We start from the raw sequence: 19,221 nt of genomic DNA, 5'->3' as shown, positions 1-19,221 counted from the left end.
TTCACCCAGAAATCTGACATGGAACTTGCAGACTGAACAACTGGCACTTGCTCAGGATGGGGAGAGTTCCAGGATGGAAAAACCTTGTAACACATGAGGCCAAGTACTGTCTTCCTTGAAAGACCATTGAGTTTTGTTCCAGAACACAGTGAAGCTACCAGGGATCAGTTTGATCCTTTCAAGTTATTTGTTCCCAGAAAACCTCAGACTCTTTAAAGGAATTAAACGACATCTGGGACCCAAAGACATAAAAGTCACAGTGTCAAGCATCTGACTAAAAGTCAACAAGCATAACTGAAAAAGGAAGGGAATTCTGAAACGTGCTACAACATGGATGAACCTTGAAGACATTACGCCCCATGACGTAAGCCATGACGGAAGGACAAATAGTGTGCAATTTCACCCACGGGAGGTTCCTAGAATTATCAAATTTCTAGAGACAAAGTAGAAAGGTGGTTTCCAGTGGCTTGGAAGAGCGAGGAGGGGGAGTCAGTGTTTGATGGGTGTAGAGTTTCAGTTGTGCAAGATGAAAATAGTCTGGAGATGGATGGTGGTGATGGCCGCTGAATATAACTTAAGGCCACGAAATGGTGCACTTAAAGATGATAAAAATGGTAAACTTATGTTATACATATATATTTTTTTAAAACTTGCAAGTTCGATTTTTCTTTTTTTCTTCTTTTTGTTTTGGCCACACCTCATGGCATCTATGGGGTTGCACAGAGTCGGACACAACTGATGTGACTTAGCAGCAGCAGCAGCATGGCATGTGAAACTTCCTCGACCAGGGATCAAACACTCACCCCCTTCAGTGGAAGGCAAAGTCTTAGCCACTGGACCCCAGGGAAGCTCCTATATGTTTTTAAAATATTTTTATTTAATTAAATAGTTAATATTTTAATATTTAAATATTAAATTTAATTTAATAATTTACATTATTTATTATTAAATAAATAATAAAATTAATTTCTTAATTAAATATTAATATTAAAATAAAATTTAAATATTAAATATTTAAAATTAAATATGTTTAAATATTTTAAAAAATATTTTTAAATCAAAAGGCATGAAAAAAAGCAGGAAGATATTACCCATTGTTGTTGCTGTTTAGTCTCATTCAACTCTTTGCGACCCCATGGACTGTGGCCTGGCCAAGCTCCTCTGTCCATGGAATTCTCCAGGCAAGAATATTGGAGTGAGTTGCCATTTCCTTCTCCAGGGGATCTTCATGACCCAGGGATCAAACCCATGTCTCCTGCAAGGGCAAGTGGATTCTTTACTACTGAGCCACCAGGGATTATCAGCAATATTACCCATAGCCAGGAGAAAATTGCAGATGTGTGACAGAGGTGATGGACTTCTTAGACAAAGACGTACAAACAGCATCATAAAGATGCCCTGTGTGCTAGAGAATGCAGAGGGCCAGGAGACAAATGGGAGAATTAAAATAAAAAAAAAAAAGAAAGACTAGCTGGGACTACTAGCAGAGAAGGCATTACAGAAAAAAAGATCAGAGAAGAAAAGACAGGGAAAGCATGAAGAGAGAGGAAAAAAAGAGCATCAGGGCAACATCAACTAATGCAGCATATGTGTCATTGGAATCCTAGAATGAGAGGGAGCAGGACAAACTATATGAAGAGCAATGTCCTAAATTTCAAATTTGATAGCAACCAACAGATGCAAGAAGCTCAAGGAACCCTAAGCACAGGAACCATGAAGAAGACCACACGAAGGTACCTCCCATCAACAACTACTTTAAATGTAAATGAGCTAAATGCTACAAACAAAAAACCGATACTATCAAAATGGGTTTAAAAAAAAAAAAAAAGCAAAACTCAAGACATGTTGCCCATAAGAAACCTACTCTCAATATAAAGACACAGATAGTTTAAAATAAAAGAATAAAAAAAGCTATTCTGAGCAACCACTGAATAACACACACCTGGAATAGCTTTAATGTCAAAGTGGATTCTCAGGGACAATTCCCCAGCTGCAGAGAAAAACATCCCAATGCTGCGTCTAGAAGAACGACTCGACACTCCTGACCAGTCTGCAGCTAATCCACAGAACTTCACAGAACAGGAAGTGGAGTTTAACAGACTCCAGGCCCACAGCCCACTTCCTGGCGCTACTGGATCTAGCCTCATGCTGTGGTGGCAGCAGACACGTGGGCCAAAAGGGCCGGAGCCCGCTTTGGGTCACTGGATTTTGCACATCGCATGTGCCCTGACAGACCCCTTTCAGGTGCATGACACCCAGCGCTGCGGCACCCGTCTGAGAGCTGTGGAGGGCCATCACCAGCCAGCCCTGAGCTCTCTCACCAGATCCTGGGCCAGACAGGCGACATGACAGCCACTGAGGAAGCCAGCAGGCCCGGTCTGACCCATCAGATGTCACTGTCCCGAGTTCAGGTTTGCTCCCATCCTCTGCTGGACCAGGTGTGGGATGAAAACTGACCAAGATCAGCTTCACAGTGGTGCTGGGTGCCAGGGAGCCTCAGGAGCCCAGGCTCTGCCTGGAAGGAAAGCGGCCAGAGCTGAGATAACCCTCAGCAGCCCCTGGACCATTGCTCCCAGCTCAGGACTCACAGAAAATGGCGGCAAGTATCTGTGAACATCTGTTTAGGGCTTGTTATGCAACAGGGCAAATTTGGGAAAACAGGGCATTCATGCCTGTGGTGGGAACTACAAAGTCTCACAGGAAATCAGGCTCTGTGTTGTTTGGGGCTTCACAACTCGAGCACCCTCGGGCAGGCAGGGTCCATGGGGCCGAGGACAGGTTCCACGGAGGTGGGGGCGGTTTTGCTGCCCAAACCCCTGCTGAACAGTGGACACTCTCCCTTGCAATTTGACAGATGACTGCTGTTCGTTTGAAAAAATAATGATTCACAAAAGGAAACAGATAAATGGATTGAGAAAGGATGAAATGAACTCGACCAAACTCTGGCCACCAGCCAACAAAACTGCTGTGCCTCAGCACACCCGCTTGCTTTGCTGTCTCATTGTAGAACCACGCGAGTCCACCACCCACGAGGGAGTTCGCAGGCCCCACGCTCTTCCCTGAGGACACCATGTCAACCACATACAGTAGACGAGTTGTCTGTCTGGCCGCCCCCAGGAAAGCTCAGGACGCTTCCAGGACCAGTTGCGCCCATAGACTGAGGCCTTGGAAGCGGTGAGGTCTCCTGTCGTGGTCAGCGGGATATCCAGCTGGGCTTACGTCCACTATCATTGGTGAATTGTGCTGCGTCTGACCCAACCTCTTGGCCCAACAGACAGTGGAGTGGACGAGCCCAACTCTAGAAGCTTTGTCCCACCATCCCAGCAGCACCACTGCACCCTCTGAACATAACACACTGGTGTCAGGTGGGCCTGTGACCTTGGATCTGAGGCCACGTCCCATGGGCACAGGACTCCCATGCCAGCTCCACTCATACCCAAAAGGCCTGCTTTCCCTGGACACCCTGAGGCCTCGAGTCCCAGGAGCTGGAGGGACCAGCCACAGGGGCACTGTCACCTGGGAGAACCCCTCACGTGCACTGATGTGACTTCCACGTGAGAGAAGAACCCAGCCAGATCCATGCTTTTGAGGTGAAGGACGTTCCCAGAGGACTGGACACGAGTTTCCTAGAATCACTGATGTTGTTTGTGTCACGTGAGTGTATGCTCCTCGGTTCTTTGTCTCGTCACAACAAAAATTTGGAGTGACGGACATTAAAGCCCCTTGGCGGGTCACAGCTCTCGGAGGACAGACCGTGTTATAGCTCTCAGGTCTCGAACGGACCATGTTATAGCTCTTAAATAAATCAGTGTTACAGCTCAGTGTTACATCTCTATTTATTTAGATAATAGCAGGAAAATCCATCTTCGAGGCATGAGGGCACGTCAATCCAAAGACGCAGAGAAGATCGCCCCATCGCGGGGGTGGGCGGGCGGGGAGGGTTTTGGCTCCTCTTTTATATGTTTCTCTGCCCCTGGGCCTGTCTTTTGTAAATTGGGCCGGCCAGGAGTGTTGTTTGTTTTACCTGAGATTCTCACTCCGGTTCTCGGACCTTCCTTTGTTCTATTTTCGCGGGCTTTCCCTTCCAGACCTTTTAGCCACTGCCATTTTGGACTCTTTTTCCCTATTCTAACTACCTAACAGTTTGTAAAACTAACCTGCAGCAGAAGGGGGATTATGCACGTTGCTTATCAGCAGGATTCAGGACACGCTGCCCCAGAATTCAGCGCCTTGGCACGCTGAGTATTTTAAAATGAAGGGATTTAAGAAATGACAGGTTCAGGAAGCAGTTTCTGACCCTCATAACACTGTCGTGTGGGAAGGGACCCCTCCCACAGCTGGAGGAAAGGAGCCTCTTGTTTCCTCGATGAGTGAGGAGGGAAGGAAAGGGTACAGACAGGCATTGTGGAGCCCCCCTCCCCCTCCCCCCGCCGCTAATCCACGGAGCTTGTTATACTCTTTCTGGTTTTAGCATGTTTCCCTAAAAACACGCAGGTGTAACCACCTCTTCAGGTTTCTGTTTCCTTACAAGGCTCCCGCATCCCAGACAATTTACATTAAATAAATCTGTGTGCTTTTCTCTTGCTCATCTGGCTTTTGTTGCGTGGCCCCCAGCTGAGAATGCAGACAAGTATGTTAAGAAACAAAATTCAACTGCATACATTTTAAAGATCTTACTGGCTTTGTTCAATGACTTATGAATTAGATGGCATCGCCTCTGGCAGAAGCACCGAGGAGCTGTACAGAGGGCAAGACTTTCACAGGCAGAAGGGGCAGGAACAGGAAGTCACGCTGGGCTGAAAAGTGGGGTGGTAGTTGAGAGGTCACTTCCCCTACCAGGCCAGTGTGACCTCACTGGTATCGACCAGGCAACTCCTGATTCCCTGGTTTAAGATCCTATTTCAGGAAGAGTCTGAAACGGTAATTAAGTGAAGTTTGGTGATGTGGAGCTCAGCATCAGTGACTCCATTTTGAGATTGTCATCTTGTTTTTAACAAATATACAGCAAAAGAAAAGATGCTTTTTCCTCCCTCACATAATCAAGAATTTGAGTGTTTAACACTGGTATGCATTAAAGATTTCTCCTCAAATCATGTATTGTACTGACTTCTCTAATTCATCCCATTGGGATTCTGATAATTACTTGGCTTTGTATTTACAGAATGGCTGAAAATTTCAATGGCTGCAAAATATGAGAAAGGTAGAAATAGCAACAGAGATCATTAGAAATTGTAGTGTTACTGTTACTGACCCAGGTGTTTGAACTCTTTATTTTTAATTTCTTTTTAAAAATAGATTCTGCTCCTTTTAAATATATATATATATTTACTTATTTATTTTTGGCTGTGCTGGGCCTTTGTTGCTGGTGAGCTGTCTCCAGTTTTGTGAGTAGGGGCTGCCCTTCACTGTGGTACACAGACTTCTCATTGCGGTGGCTTCCCTCATGTGGCACAAGCTCTAGGCGCTCGGCCTCTGCAGTCGCCGCACACGGGCTCAGTCACTGGTGCACAGGCTTAGTTGCCCCATGGCATGTGGGTCTTCCCGGACCAGGGACTGAACCGGCATCCCCTGCATTGGCAGGAGAATTCTTAATCACTGGACGACCAGGGAAGCCCCTTGGACTCTATTTTAATCAATAGGTTAATTCTCTGAAGTCCTACTAAGTCACCCAAGGCGGGAGTCCCAGGCCTCATGGGCTGTGCTTGCATTTCAAGCCTCACATGCTGGATTTGAGTCCAGCAGAAACGCACAGGAGAGGCTGGACAGACAAAACCGCATGAAACACAGATTCTTTTAAATTCACTGATCAAGCCTTAACATGTAGCAGCAACAGACACTGTCTATTACACACAAGAAACAGAGAGATGAGGTCACCGCACGTTGTCCCTGGAGGACTCTATCCAGCCCTGCTCCTCTCTTAGATGCCCCTCCTGCCAGCGGGAGCTGGGGGGTCTTGAAAATGTGACCCCACAGGGAATGTCCAGAGAGGGACGGCAGTGTGGGTGTGAGGACCGAGAGAGGGGAGGAGGGAGAAGGGAAAGAAAAGACTGAGAGAGAGAGGCTGCCGTTTCAACCTGGGCCGTGGGCGTCGATTCAAGCGCCAGTCCCTTCACTTCCAGAAGGGCCAAGCACCCTGTACACTGCCCCCCAGGGTGATGGAGCCTGGACACTAGCCAGTTACATGTTTCTCCTGCCTGTCTGTCTGTCCCTTGTCAGGTGACCGCTGCTGGCCAGAGGGAGCAGGTGTCACAGCTGAGAGGAGAGACGCTGTAGCTGCCCGACGTCCACCCCCTTGGAAGGAGAGGACAGGAGAGGGCCGGGACAAAGCAGAGAGAAGCTGTGCCTAAGCATGGGTGCCGAGGCCCCAGGGTGAGGAAGCAGACTTACCAAACGGGGAGACACTGAAGCAAGGGGTCCCGGCCACTCAGGGAAGCTTGTTCGGTGGTCCCGGAGGTGCCTGCATCCTCTCCCAGGGAAGGGGCAAAGGCCCCATGGATGGCCCACCAGGGTGGTCACCAACTATAGCACTGACCCGAGTCCTTGAACTCTTTGATCAACAGAAATCAACGAGGCTAGGCAAGAAATTCAGGTGAGGCTTATTGGAGCTCCTGCCGCATGCGCAGTGGGAGCAAGCAATAGGTGGCCTTGCGGCTCCTAGGGTGCGGGCTGGGCCCTTAACTAGGGCAGGTAGGGTCGGGGGTGGCTTGGGCGGTCTGCCTGCCCCCTGGGTGGGGCGGTTTGCAGAGATATCTCGCGCAGCGCCCAGCTTTAGCTCCCGCACCTCAGCCATGGTGGTTGGTTTGTGGCCGTCTGCAGCTCATTGTTCATGATTGCCCCCACGTGTGTGCCCTCACGTTTTTCCAGGTACAAGCGCTCTGGTAAATAGTCCAGGGCCCCAGCCTGTCCCATTACTATAAAATAGCAACAAAAGGGGAAAATCTGGAGGGTGAATAAATGTAAGACTGAAATTTTCCCTGGTTATAAAAGGGAAGAGCTCTTTTTGCCCCCTTTCTTAAGACTTTTCCTAGGGAAAATTCATATTTGCAAATTCTTCCTCTGTCCTTTTGATAGGTATGCAAATGTTTTTAAAGGCTAAAAAGGCTTTTTACTTGCATGCTCAGTTACTTCAGTTGTGTCCGACTCTTTGTGACCCCACGGACTGTAGCCCACCAGGCTCCTCTGTCCATGGGATTCTCCAGGCAAGAATAGCCATTTCCTCCTCCAAGGGATCTTCCCCACCCAGGGATCGAACCAGCACCTCTTGAGTCTCCTGTGTTGGCAGGTGGATTCTTTACCACTCAGCCACCTGGGAAGCCCAAAATAAACTTTTGACCAGAATTAAAACTCAGAGATTTTTCTTCCCAGAAAGACCAGCTCTTTTCAATGTCAACATAAAGGGACTGCTGCAATAAAATCCACAGAAGGGGCAGCATTTATTCCTCACACTTGAGGGGGTTGAAAGTCCAAGATCCTGGGGACAGCGGACCCGCTGTTGCAGCTGGGGAGGGCCCACTTCCTGGAGCGTAGCCGGCTGGGCCCTCACACGTGGAAAGGGCTGGGGACCCTGCCGGGTCTGTTCATCTCTGACAAAGACACTAACCCATACACGAGGGCTGCACCCTCAAGACCTAATCCCTCCCAGAGGCCTCACCCGCTGATAGCACACACTGGCACGAGGGTTTCAGAGTAGGACCTGGAGAGTGGGAGGAGGGGGCCCAAGGACGCAGCTTCCCTCGCTCTGTGGCCAGCTTCAGCACCAGGAGGCTCCAGAAGCAGGCACCGCAGGCTAAGTCCCCAGCCAGATCTCTAACCTGACGCTTGTCACCCAAGGAACGTGGAATCGGTTACCTTCACCAGAGAGAAAGGTTAGAACCAGCCAGGCTGCGAGGTCTCGACACAGTCCCTGGGCTCTTGTGAACTACAGAACCAGTGTTGGAAGCACCAGGCTTGGAGCCCAGAGGCCTGATCTCAGGATCTGGGTGGGGGGGGGGGGTGATGTGGGCTCACCTGAGCAAGGAATCTGGCATCAGAGATCATGTGTTCGAGGCCCGGCTCATCTCTGACTAGTTTTCTCAATGGAGACATGTCGTTTCTCTAAACTTCTGATAAAAGCAGGTCCTTGATGTCCTCAGTGCCCCGGGTGGGTCCCAGGCTCTGGGGAGATGCTTTAAGAGCTGTAAGACACAAGGCAAATGTGGCTCAATCTGATCCATCTGGCCTCACAGAGTGCTCGCCCGGCCCACCCACTGGGCAAGCTCCTTCTGTCCAGAGAGCAGCGGGGCGGCGCACTGCAGTTCCTTGCAGCCCCAGGGGTAGGGGCTTCCAGCTAGACTGCCCCCTCCCTTCCTGACTCCTCGGAGACTCCCCCACATCCTGAGCCTGCCAGCCCCAAAGCCTGCAAGGCTCTGTAGCCTGTGTGTCCACTGGACGACAAGAGAACAACCCAGGGAGATGCTTCCAGAAACCGTCCTCAACAAACACACACAGTCTGGGCCCTGCCTTCACCTCTGGCCCCAACCCCAGAAGTTCCAGAGTCACCCCAGCCCTCCATCTCCCCCACCCATCCCCGGCCAGCCATTGGGATTTCTGTGACTTGTGCTGTGGAGCTGGGTCCCGGACCACGCCGTTCTGCCTGTCTCCTGACATTGCTTCCCAGAGCTGGTCCTGACACCTCAGTTTAAGCACAGCTGACCCTAAAGGAGTCTCCCAGTTCGGCAGAGGGACAGCAGCTGGGGGTCAGGAGTTTGGAGGCTCTCCTGCCATCAGCCACCAGGGCAGCGTCAACTGAGATGTCCCCTCTCTGGGTTTGCATCTGCAAAGGACAGGGTTCCGACGCAGACTCAGTTGCTGTCCTGCTGAGTGGGAGCTGGGCAGGACCAGGGCAGCAGATGCTCGCCAGGTGCAGGCCTGCAGAGAGGTCCTGGCTCCTCCTGCCTCTGGCTCCAACAGTCACTCCCTGTCCACCTCCACCCTCGGATGGAAACCAAATGACAACCTTATCCAGGGCCAGCGAGGTGGGAGAGACCATGTGAGTAGGACCCACTCCTAGTGGGCGGACAAGCCCTTGGCGCCCAGGTCTCTGGATTTTGGCCCCTCTTCCCATCTGCAGATCCCCGTCACGGAGCGCCTGGGCTCACTGCCCAGTCCCCAAAGTCCCATGGAGGCTGAGCTCTGGAGCTGCTTCAATGATTTACTGGGACGCTGACACTCAAGCACACACGTTTTATTTTTCGTAGGATGCACCCGTTAATCCTTCGCGGTTTAATAGCCTAGAAGGCTCTTCATGGAGCTTTCCCATCCTCCTCGGGCTTGCCATGGGGCTGCATTCAGGTCTCCTGCCAACGGGCCCAAGGGGTGTCCCCCAGCTTCAGAGGGTGGTGTGGTCCATGGACCTGTGCCCCCGGGACTTTCCTAGAATCTGCGATGAGGGCTGTCGGTATAATTCAGCAACTACTGGTGTTTTTCTTTGGCTCTGACCCGTTGTTGGGACGGCATTCCACAGAGAACACGGACACTGACTGGGCTGGACAAAGGGCACGACCACGAGGGACACATAAGGGGCTCCGCTCTCAGGGCACGTGCAGGCTCCCCAGGGCTGCCAGAGGAGGGGAGGCCCCCGTCCTGCTGGGGTAACTTTGGGAGGAGTCTCCGCTCTGGGGTTAGGCCACTGTGTGCTGCGTGGCGGGGCGGGGGGCACTCGTCCCATTCTCAGCCCCTCTTCGGGGCTCCTGATCCTGATCAACAGGATCCCCCATCCTGGGGCTGCTTCCGTCTCTGAAGGGGAGGCTTCAGAATGGCGCCTCCCCAGCCCTGCTGCAGTCCCAGGTAAGAAGCCAGGGTGCAGAGGGTGGGCCACACTCTTGGTGGGAGACCCTGGGCCTGTTCATCTAGGAAGAGAGGCAGGTTTGGAACTGTCTGAGACAGAAACAGCCCAAGGCTTTGTTCAGGCCCCTCCCAGCCCTGAGCCCTCTCGGTTTCTTGGTGACTGTGATTCTGTCACCACCCGGATGGGCCGTTCACCCAGGACAGTGTGGTACATGGGGGCCCTCGGATCAGCACCCCCAGTCCTCTCCCACGTCCGCCCCTCCCCCCAGCATCTAGCCCTGGAGCATCCAGGCAGGGGTCACTCCTCCTGCAGCAGGGGCTCCCGGTCCCCCTCCTGCACCCTCTCGTCTTCCTCCTTCTCCATGCAGCCCACTGTGGCCGCCAGCCCGGCACCAACACCTCCCCCGACCACGGCTGCCCCCGTGGCCCCCACCGCAGCTCCCGCAGCCACCATGCCAGCCTCTGCAGCCAGCGCCGCTGCAGCCATGCCCGCACCCACCACGCCCCCCGCCAGACCCATGAGCCCCGCGCCCACTGCGCCGCCAACGGCGGCCAGGTGGCCACAGAAGCGCACGGTGTAGGAGTCCATGAAGGCCTTGGCCTCGGCCTGCAGCTCAGCCTCCAGGGCCTCTAAGGTCTGCTCCCTCCCGGCGCACAGCAAGGTTGCCCCGTGCCGGGCCAGCAGCGTGTCCTTCTGGGCCGACAGGAGGTTCCGCATGGTGTCTGGCAGTACCCGAAGTGCAGAGAAAATGCGCTTGGTGGCTGCATCCTGTGATGGAGGAAGAAGGGGCCTGACTTGGAGCCAAGTACCTCCCACCAGACCCCCGCCTGGGCTCCTCCTGCCCAATGCCCAGCTCCTCTCCTGCAGGACGTCCAGGCTCCCAGCAGGCCAGGCTCACCTGCTGCCGCACATACTCCTCAAACTCCTTCTTGGCAGCTTCCACCGTCCGCAGGTCATGCAGCTGGGCGGCCATCTGTCCAGGGGGAAAACCCGGCTGCCTCCCTCCTTCACCCCTGTCCCCTGCTGGTTGCCCGGCTCTATCCAGAGGGGTCTGGCCCACCTCCCCCACCCCCATGTCCTCCCCTCAGCCCCATACCTCATCCGGGGAGGTGCAGCTGGGGCCCGTCCTGCCCATCCAGCCCGAGAGGTTCTGTAGAGACAGCGGTGGGGGGTCACAGGGTGCAGGGGCAGTGGGTGTCTGGGGCTCCAGGGGGCTTTCACACCTTGACCTCCTGAGCCAGCTGCTGCCCTGTGAGCAGGCGTCGGTCCCCCCGGGCCGCGGGGCGCCCCTCGCTCCAGTAGCCCGGGCAGCGGCTCTTGGCGTGCTGGGGGGCTGCACTCAGCACGTCAGCCACGTAGGCGCGCAGGCGGCCAGCATCATCATCTGTGTCTGAGGAAGAGATCCCTCATGCAGAGGAGCCCGGAGCAGGACCGGCTTTAGGAGGAGAGAGGGTATCAGGCCAGGCACCCGGAGGAGGGCAGGCTGGGGAGTCCCTGCTCCAGGGACACTCACCGCCTGAGCTTCCATGGCCTCGGCTCGCCCACCGCCGCCCAGGAGCTGGCAGGAGGTAGCAGCGGGCTCTCCTCCCTTGGAGCAGCCCCTGGACCTTGGGGTACTTGCCGGACGATTTCTAAAGGAGGGGGAGTACTCTGAGCTAGCTCCCCATACCTGCCCCATCTGCCCGGCCCTCCGTCCCCTCCCTCACCTGGATGACGTCGCCCACATGACCCTGCCAAGCCTTGCTGGTGTGGGAGGAGTCACGAACTAAGAGGTCCAGGTGCTAAAAGAGAAGGGGTGCTGACAGCAGCAGCTGGGGGCATCAGGGCCTGGGCTCCAAGTCCAGAGACGGGCTCTCACCTGGATTGGCACCATGCCATAGTGTCTGCCCATCACCTCGGCCACGTGGACAAACGTCTGGGGACAGGGCACAGGGGTCACGACTGGACCACTCCAAGGATGTGCCTCCCAGCCCCCGGAGGACACCGTCCCAACTCCCAGCCCTGGACCCTCCAGCCTCTCCTCAGCCCCCAGCCCACAGCCCTGCTCCAGGTCACGAAACCCTGGGGCAGAGTCGGGCAGGACTAAATTCTGACTGCCCAGTCCCCTGCCTCACAGTCAACAGAGGGACAGAGTACAGCCCCAGGCCAGCCATCCCCTCACCTCCAGGTGCTCCAGGTCTGTGTCCTTCAGCTCCTGGGAAGCTGTGAGGATCTGCAACCAAGGAGAACAAGGTGTGGGAGGGGCTGTGACGACAAGGAGATGCTGGGAGGACCCGGGCAAGGAAGGACCCTCAGGTGGACTGTGGGGCTCAGGATGTAGGAGGGATCAGCCGGGGGGAACCCCTTGCACCCTGCAGTGGGGCAGGACTGGCCTGACCTGGGTGGGGTGGAGGGCAGGCCGGGGAATGGTCCAAGACCTTCAGCCTCCCTACGGGCCTTCAACCAAACTTTAGGACAAACCACATTTCCGCCTTCCCTGAGGTCACCCCCTCCTAGGGGCGCCTCCAGAACCTGCTCTGGGGCCAAGGTGACCTTCCTTGGTGGGACCGGGCTAGGCTGAGATGGCCCTGGGAAGGTGGAGAGAGCCTTGAGGAGCTGGCAGGGCCTCACCTGGTAAGAGCTCAGCATGGAGGTGAGGGCGCACAGCCGGGTCCTCGTTTCCTTGCTCAGCTCTGGGTTCATGACGTCCCCCGTGTCCACCAGGAACACAGCCACCTGCGTGGAGAGCCAGCCATGGGTCAGCCTGCCAGGTGCCTCCCCGACCGTGCCCCTTCCCACCCTGCCTTCTCATCCTGGCCCCCAAAGTTTTCCTGCCCACCACCCTCTCTGCTCCCCGCCCCCCCCCACACTGCCCGAGTCAGCCTGAACCCCTCTGTCCCTTCCCCCCTCACCTTCCTCCCCTCCTTCCCCAGCAGGAAGGGGTGGCTCCACATCCAGATGCCCCTGGAGAGGCCGTTGGCTCCCCACCGGAACCCCTGCCCGGAGCCCCCGCCCCTCGGCCAGCCGCCCTCACTGGACGCCTGAGGGGCAGAGAAGCAGAGCAGCTTTAGACCATCCGGCCCTTCTCCCTTTGCCAAGCCCGGCTGGGACCCTGGTCCTGTCCCCCAGCCTCCGCCCGGCCCCGCGCTCACCAGGCCGGGCAGGCCCTGAAGCAGGTGGTTGAGGAGGAAGGTCTTCCCTGAGTGTGGCCCCCCCAGGACTGCGAGGAGGCAGACGGGAGTGTCCCTGGCCAGCGGGTGCTTCAGGCAGCGGTTGATAGCGCCCATCCGCAGGATGAGGCCCCCCGAGGCGTTGATCCGCACCAGCAGCAGCGGCTCGGCCCGCACGGCGCAGGTCTCCTGGGGCCAGAGGTGGGGCTCCTTGAGCACCGGGCTGAAGCCTGTCCGCCCCAAACTCCACTCCCTCAGTCGCCCCGCCCCAAAACCACGCCCCTCAGTCGCCCCGCCCCCTTCGTCCTCCCTGCTCATGCCGGCTTGCTCACCTCCATCGCCCCGCCCCCTCCTTCGCCCCGCCCCCTCCGTCCAGGTCCAGACCGGCACCTGCAGCGCGGCGGCGGGCAGCGGCCTCTGCGGCAGGAGCCTCATCCTCTCCCCCAGGCCCCGCAGGCCCTTCCTCCGCTTGCAGGTCTTGCGGCACTCGGGGCAGCAGGGCGGCCCGCAGCCAGGCACGCGGTGGGTGCTGAAGCACCGCGGGCAGAAGTCGTGGCCACAGTCCAGCGAGATGGGCTCACGTGGCCTCTCCAGGCAGATAGAGCAGGCGGGCGGCTCGCGGGGCGCCGTGGGCCGGGACCCCAGCCCCAGCTCCAGCTTCGGGAACGGCGTGTGGGACCTGGGGGCGGCGGGGGGATGCGGGGACCCCAGACAGTGGTGAGAGGGGCCCCCGAAACAAGGAACCCTGGATGGAGCTGTCGCGGGTAAGTTCCCGCCCAGGTCTGACCTGTTTCTAACCCTCCAGGAAGGGACGCAGGGGCGGGCAGACAAGATGGTGCCGGTGTCTGGTATAGATGCCACGGAAATCCACCCCCACGGCCTCCTGCTTCGAGGGGAGGGGTCCCTCCAGGGGTCACCTACCCCTACCCCCTCCCTGCAGTGGCTTCAACACTCTGGGCCTGCGGACATAAGGGGGCTCCCGCGGCGGAGCAGATGGCTCTCGGCAGATTCCAGCGCTGAGCTGGCACCGGCTTCCTGAAGCACCCACCTGATTTCCCATCCTTCCCTCCACAGCCCAGTGGAGCCAGCCTGGTGTTGCCTCCCCTGGGACAGGCCTCCGTGCTCCCAGCCAGCCCACCCACATGGCCCCCACCCACCTCCAGGCCCTCCACTTACCAACTGTTGCTGCTGTTCCCCATGAAGCTCCGTTTTCTCTCCTTGGAGAAAATTGGGGAGAGAAAACCCCAAAAATGTGATTTAGAAGAGAATCCAGAGTTCTATCTTCATCTTGGGTTTTAGGTGCCCCCATCCCCCCTCTGGAGACCCATTCACCCGCAAGGGGACCTCTTCCCAGCAGCACCCCCCCCCCCGACTTCCTCCCCAGATCTCAGGACCAAGACCTTGCCTGTTTGCCAAGCCGGTGACAAAAGGAAATGACTGACAAGGCGGACCTCGGCATGGGAGGCTGGCGGGGGCAAGGGTCCTGGAGCAGAGAACAGGCCCTAGAGACCTTGCCAGCGCTGAGGATGGCTCTTCTGGAAGCGCTGGTGGGGCTGTGGCAGGTGGAGGCTGGTGGGGGGGAGGGTGGTCTCCCCGGAGGAGACGACTGGGCAGGGCTGGGAAATGGATGTGACAGTCGGGAAAGAGGAGGCTGCCTCTGGACTCACCCCAGGGGGAGGAGACAGGACTGCGGGAACCAGGGCTCCGGAGGAGGGAGGGACAAGACAAGCCGAGCCGAGCCCAGAATCCCTGGCAGAGGCTGGGATGCAGGCAAGCGAGGTGGTGAGTCGCCATGGAGACGAGGGAAAGATAAGGACAGGGCGGGGGAGGGTGGAGGGAGAGCGAAACCATATGGGTGCGCGGCAGACACGGAACTAGGCTGGCACTGCCCCTGCTGGCCCAGCGGGGCTCTTCCAGGGCTGCAGGCAGGGGGTACAGAAGACAGAAGTGTGGGAACCAGGAAAGCACGTGGTGGGCGCTGATCCAGAGTCCCAGATAGTCTCTTTCCTCCTATGGACGGTCGTGGTACTGGACATCTGCTGGGGCCCATGATGCTACCCACCACACGTGACCTACAAGACCCTCCCCCGCGGCGGTCCCTCCCCCAGGGTCATCCCTCCCCTAGGGTCGTCCCAGCTATGCCTTCCTCAGCCCCCTGGGCTGCTCTGACATTGGCTCTTTGTCCCGCGGTGTCTTCCTCTCCCACTGAGTTATCCCTGGACCCTCTAGCTGCCTATTGACTGGGCCCATCCCACTCACCCTGCAGTGTACAGCCAACCCAGACACCTGAGCACAGCTGACCCCTGGACTGCTCAAACACCTGCCACAGCTCTGGCTCCGTACGACCATTAGATTGGAATCCAAAGCTCCTGGCCTGCACCCGAGGGCCTGAACCTCCCTGAGCAGCCCTCCCTCCTCCACCTCCGACCTCCACCCAGTGTTCCCTGGGCCTGTAGTGGGCCCATCCCTCCAGAGATACTTGTGTGGATGTGTGCTAAGTCACTTCAGTTGTGTCCGACTCTTTGCGACCCCATGGACCATAGCCCACCAGGCTCCTCTGTCCATGGGATTCTCCAGGCAAGAATACTGGAGTGGGTTGTTGTGGCCTCCTCTAAGGGATCTTCTCAACCCAGGGATTGAATCCAGACCTCTGGGGCACCCAGCAAAGGCAGGGCACTTGGATCTGCATTCTTGGGGAGGCTGGGGCGGAGGGGAGGACAACGTTTCTCACAGGGAAAGTGAGAGGTGGAGGAGAGGCTGGGAGCAGGGTGCACAGGACCCTCCGCAGCCTCATCCCTCAGTCCCTGTCCCCGGGCCCTCTCTGGCCCAGGAGGCCATTATCTAGCCAGCAGCCTCTGGGTACTGTCCAGTGGGTAAGCCCAGACTCAGCTGCATTTGAGGCTGGGACCCTCCCTAGCCCTGAGGGACAGCAGGATGTGTTGAGTACCCCACTTCCAGGGCCACCAGTCCCTTCCCATCAAGGTGGCCCCGCCCTGCCCTAAGATGACCTCTGAGACTGAAAGGCCCCCTCCACATCCCCCCCACCTCCGGTCACTGGTTACATATTGTTTCCACTTCTGTGTTCAGAGCTGGTGGGGGTCAGTCAGTGGCAGAGGTGGCAAGGCCAGCGCCGAGCTCTATGCTAGAGAGCACTGGCTGCCCATGACCCTGAAACTGACCCTGGCTCTACCCCTCCTGGCAGCTGCCAGGGAGGAAAGTCCTAACTCCCCAGCCTCCAGTCAAAGGCCTTCAGGCAGGAAATTCACTCCTAGCTTCCTGAAATAATGTCATAGCAGAACAATCATCCCACACCTGCTTAGCAATTTAGGGTCACGCCACGTCACCAAGAGCTGCCTCCCCCAGCCCCCACAGCACAGAGGTCCTGGTGTCTAAACAGGGAACCCAAGGCTGAGCGAGCAGGATGATCATGCAGTGCAGTCCCAGAGGGCAGCCTTGGCCCCACAACCCCAGGCCTGTGCCGGCCATCGCCACCTCCCCCCAACCCATGCTGGGGGCTTTACACAGAGAGCCCCCAGCAACCACCCCCCAGCCCAGGCCCAGACACCCTCAGAGAGCTTCCCCATCTCTCCTTTCCCCTCTTTGTTCTCAGATCTTTAGAAAGTGCCTCTTCTGTACCAATCATGGAGTTGGATGCCAGGGCTACAAGAGACAGATGGGATCCTCACCCGGGGGAGCTCAAAGGCTGTGTTCAAACCCAGAACAGGCCTCCACCCTGAGCACAGACAATGAAAACCAGGAGACTGTGGGACTGGGGAAGCCCCACAGCCAGACTTGCAGCTGCTGAGGCTCAGTCTTGTGGGATGGGTGGACATTAACCCCTCTCTGCGAAAGGCGCTGGGTGTTGCAGGCATGGGGAGCAGCCTGTGTCAAGGCCGGGCTGGGGCAGTGCAGGGGAGTGCGGTCTGCAGAGCACAGACCTAGGGAGGACACGAGGCAGCTTTTAGACTTTCCTGACATGACAATGGGAACCTAAAGGAGTTGAAGCAGGAGGCATGTGACGAGATCTGTGTCCCTGAACCCACGCAGAGAGACTACAGGAGACCTGGCAGCTTAACCAGGCCTGAGACCTGTGCCCTAGGGACTGCGTCCAGAGTGCCACCAAATTTTGCTACAGCAGGCAGTGCTGTGCCGGGGGCTCCTGCCCTGACACCACCACCCACCTAGTGGGGGTCTTCTCCTGCACAGAGCTCAACTCACATGCTGATCTTTGCCGACTTCAGCTACAAACAGTGAAGGGTGGTGCCAGGCACGTCTGACTTGCTCTGGAGTTTTGAGGTTAACAGTCTGCCATGTCACCAAAAACAAACTTTTTTTTCTAATTAAAGGGGGAGATTAAAGCATCCTAAGTGTCCAGTCACAGATAAATAAATAGTTGATGATTTAAAACTAGATGCTTCAGCTGCAGGGTGGCGTGGGCGGAGCTGTTGTTGATGCTAGGCACCCAGGGGTCTGTTTTGGCCTGAGCCCATTTCCAACTAGAATCCCATCTGTTCTTGCTTCTTTCGGACAATGGACACAGGTGGTCCCTGCTGTGTGCCAGCAGCTGGGCAGCCCACCGGAAAGGCCCTGGTGGTCAGGCTGAGCACACTAGGCTCTGTCCCCTGAAACAAAGGGCATGAGGACAAGGGTGGAGATTTTGTGGGGCACCTGGAAACTGCTGGGCAGTGGTGTGGTCAGTCAGAAGGGGGGCTCAGTGGCCAATCTGGGGGGGTGAGAAAGGGCAGGGGGCCATGGACACTGGAGCCACCTCTTAACTCTCACAGCCCTGCTCTGCGGTCAAAGAACTGGAGATTCAGAGTCACATGACCTCCTCACAGAGGCTTGGGGCGGCCCGCCTGGGGGTCAGGAAGGGGTAGAGAAGCCACAGTCCCAGCATGGCGGACAGGAAGGGGGGCTGCAGGGGCAAGACGCCCAGGCCAGGGCACTGACTGACTGCTGTGGGGATAGGAGAAGACAGTGGTGACACTCAAAGGCCCCCTGAGGTTCACACTGGCTAGCGGGGGGCCAGCAGCAACCGAGGAACCTGTGCCATCATGCACCAACTTCCCTGAATCTGAGCCCATGCTCAGCTCCAGGCCCCTCCCCTGAAATCCCCCATTTGGACTCCTAGCCGCCCACCAGGTCTGGAGCATCCAAGCAGTTGGCCAGGATGCTGAGGATGCGGCCAGCTGGCCCTGAGGGACAAACTCCCCGCCACAGTCTCCGCCCAGCAGGGCCTGGCCCCCCAGACCCCTCCAAGGTGAAAGGCAGCAGCTCGCAGCTGGACAGCCAGCCAGCCAGGCTGATTGGGGCCAGGCCCCCTGCAGGCTCAGCCCCTGCATCCAGACCTCCACCAGCCATCTGGTGGCCAAGGCCGCCCCCAGATGGACCGGACCAGCTGGAAGGCCCTGGCAGTACCCAGGCCTTGGTTCAAATGCCAACCCTGCCCAGCTTGCCAGCCTGGTCACTCCCCTCCCTGCAGCTCAGCTTCCTGACAGTAAAGCTAAAGATAACGATCTCCCCCCCATGCCGGGTTATTGCCAGAGCCTGGCGTGCAGCTGGTGCTCAATAAATGTCAGCTGGGCTCACCTCACCGTGTTTACCCCCTGTTCTCCCCACTGCTTACCCCCGCCTGGTCTCTCAGCCCCCTCCCCATCCAGGGGGCCTGACCCCTCCTCTTGTCAAATAAGAATCCTAGAGGTTCCTACAGAGGCAGGACCTGAGGGCATGAAGACCATGCCCCGCAGACAAAGTCCTGTTTTAGCTAGTTTGTTACTCTAATGAGATGGTCATGGGCATTTACGTGCTCCTATGGTAGGCTGCCATCCCATGAATGGCATCACCGATTCAATGGACATGAGTTTGAGCAAGCTCCAGGAACTGGTGATGGACAGGAAAGCCTGGTGTGCTGCAGTTCATGGGGCCGCAAAGAGTCGGACACAACTGAGTGACTGAACTGAACTGAAGGTAGGCTGAGTCCTTTCAACGATAGAAACTCAGTTCTCCCCGATTTCCTCCAAAGGTGGAATCATGGCTCCACTTTATAAATGAGGAAACTGAGGCTCTGCAGATGCTCACAGCCATGCCTGCCTCCTGCTAACCTCACTCCCTCACACACACACATACACATACATACATACATACATACATAGACACACACATGTACACACACACAGACACACCACACACACACACACACACACACACACTTCTCCTTCCTCTCTCAGCCCCTCCCCACCCTCTAGC

General features: G+C 56.6%; 1 protein-coding gene across 3 annotated transcripts; it reads right to left on the bottom strand.

Annotated features, from left to right (window-relative positions):
* Positions 1-8,587: 8,587 nt before the first annotated feature.
* Positions 8,588-14,603, bottom strand: RNF112 (ring finger protein 112). Of its 3 annotated transcripts, none has more exons than XM_065909500.1 (14): positions 14,376-14,603; positions 14,152-14,187; positions 13,366-13,654; positions 12,958-13,164; positions 12,718-12,846; positions 12,437-12,541; positions 11,988-12,038; positions 11,685-11,741; positions 11,533-11,607; positions 11,340-11,457; positions 11,050-11,216; positions 10,923-10,976; positions 10,725-10,799; positions 8,588-10,594 (listed from the first exon to the last, which is right to left on the bottom strand). In XM_065909500.1, the coding sequence occupies exons 1-14, from the start codon at positions 14,432-14,434 to the stop codon at positions 10,124-10,126; spliced, it is 1,893 nt and encodes a 630-aa protein (XP_065765572.1). In that variant the 5' UTR covers positions 14,435-14,603; the 3' UTR covers positions 8,588-10,123. The 3 variants fall into 3 exon arrangements, with proteins under 3 accessions (XP_065765572.1, XP_065765573.1, XP_065765574.1); XM_065909501.1 differs by having other exon boundaries at positions 11,050-11,210; XM_065909502.1 differs by lacking the exon at positions 12,718-12,846.
* Positions 14,604-19,221: the final 4,618 nt, after the last annotated feature.

This window comes from Muntiacus reevesi, chromosome 18 (genome assembly GCF_963930625.1).
Source record: "Muntiacus reevesi chromosome 18, mMunRee1.1, whole genome shotgun sequence".
NCBI classification, from domain to species: Eukaryota; Metazoa; Chordata; class Mammalia; order Artiodactyla; family Cervidae; genus Muntiacus; species Muntiacus reevesi.
Note: the sequence above shows the minus strand (reverse complement) of the source record. Positions and strands in the feature narration are given on the sequence as shown.

What these genes read in the sequence shown, in the direction of transcription:
- RNF112 (XM_065909500.1), bottom strand. Translation starts at nt 14,434, where the DNA reads ATGCCGAGGTCCGCCTTGTCAGTCATTTCCTTTTGTCACCGGCTTGGC. An exon ending in TGCCCGCCGCCGCGCTGCAG is followed by an intron (nt 13,165 to 13,365) that starts GTGCCGGTCTGG and finishes CTCTGGCCCCAG; the next exon opens with GAGACCTGCGCCGTGCGGGC. An exon ending in AGGAGTATGTGCGGCAGCAG is followed by an intron (nt 10,595 to 10,724) that starts GTGAGCCTGGCC and finishes CCTCCATCACAG; the next exon opens with GATGCAGCCACCAAGCGCAT.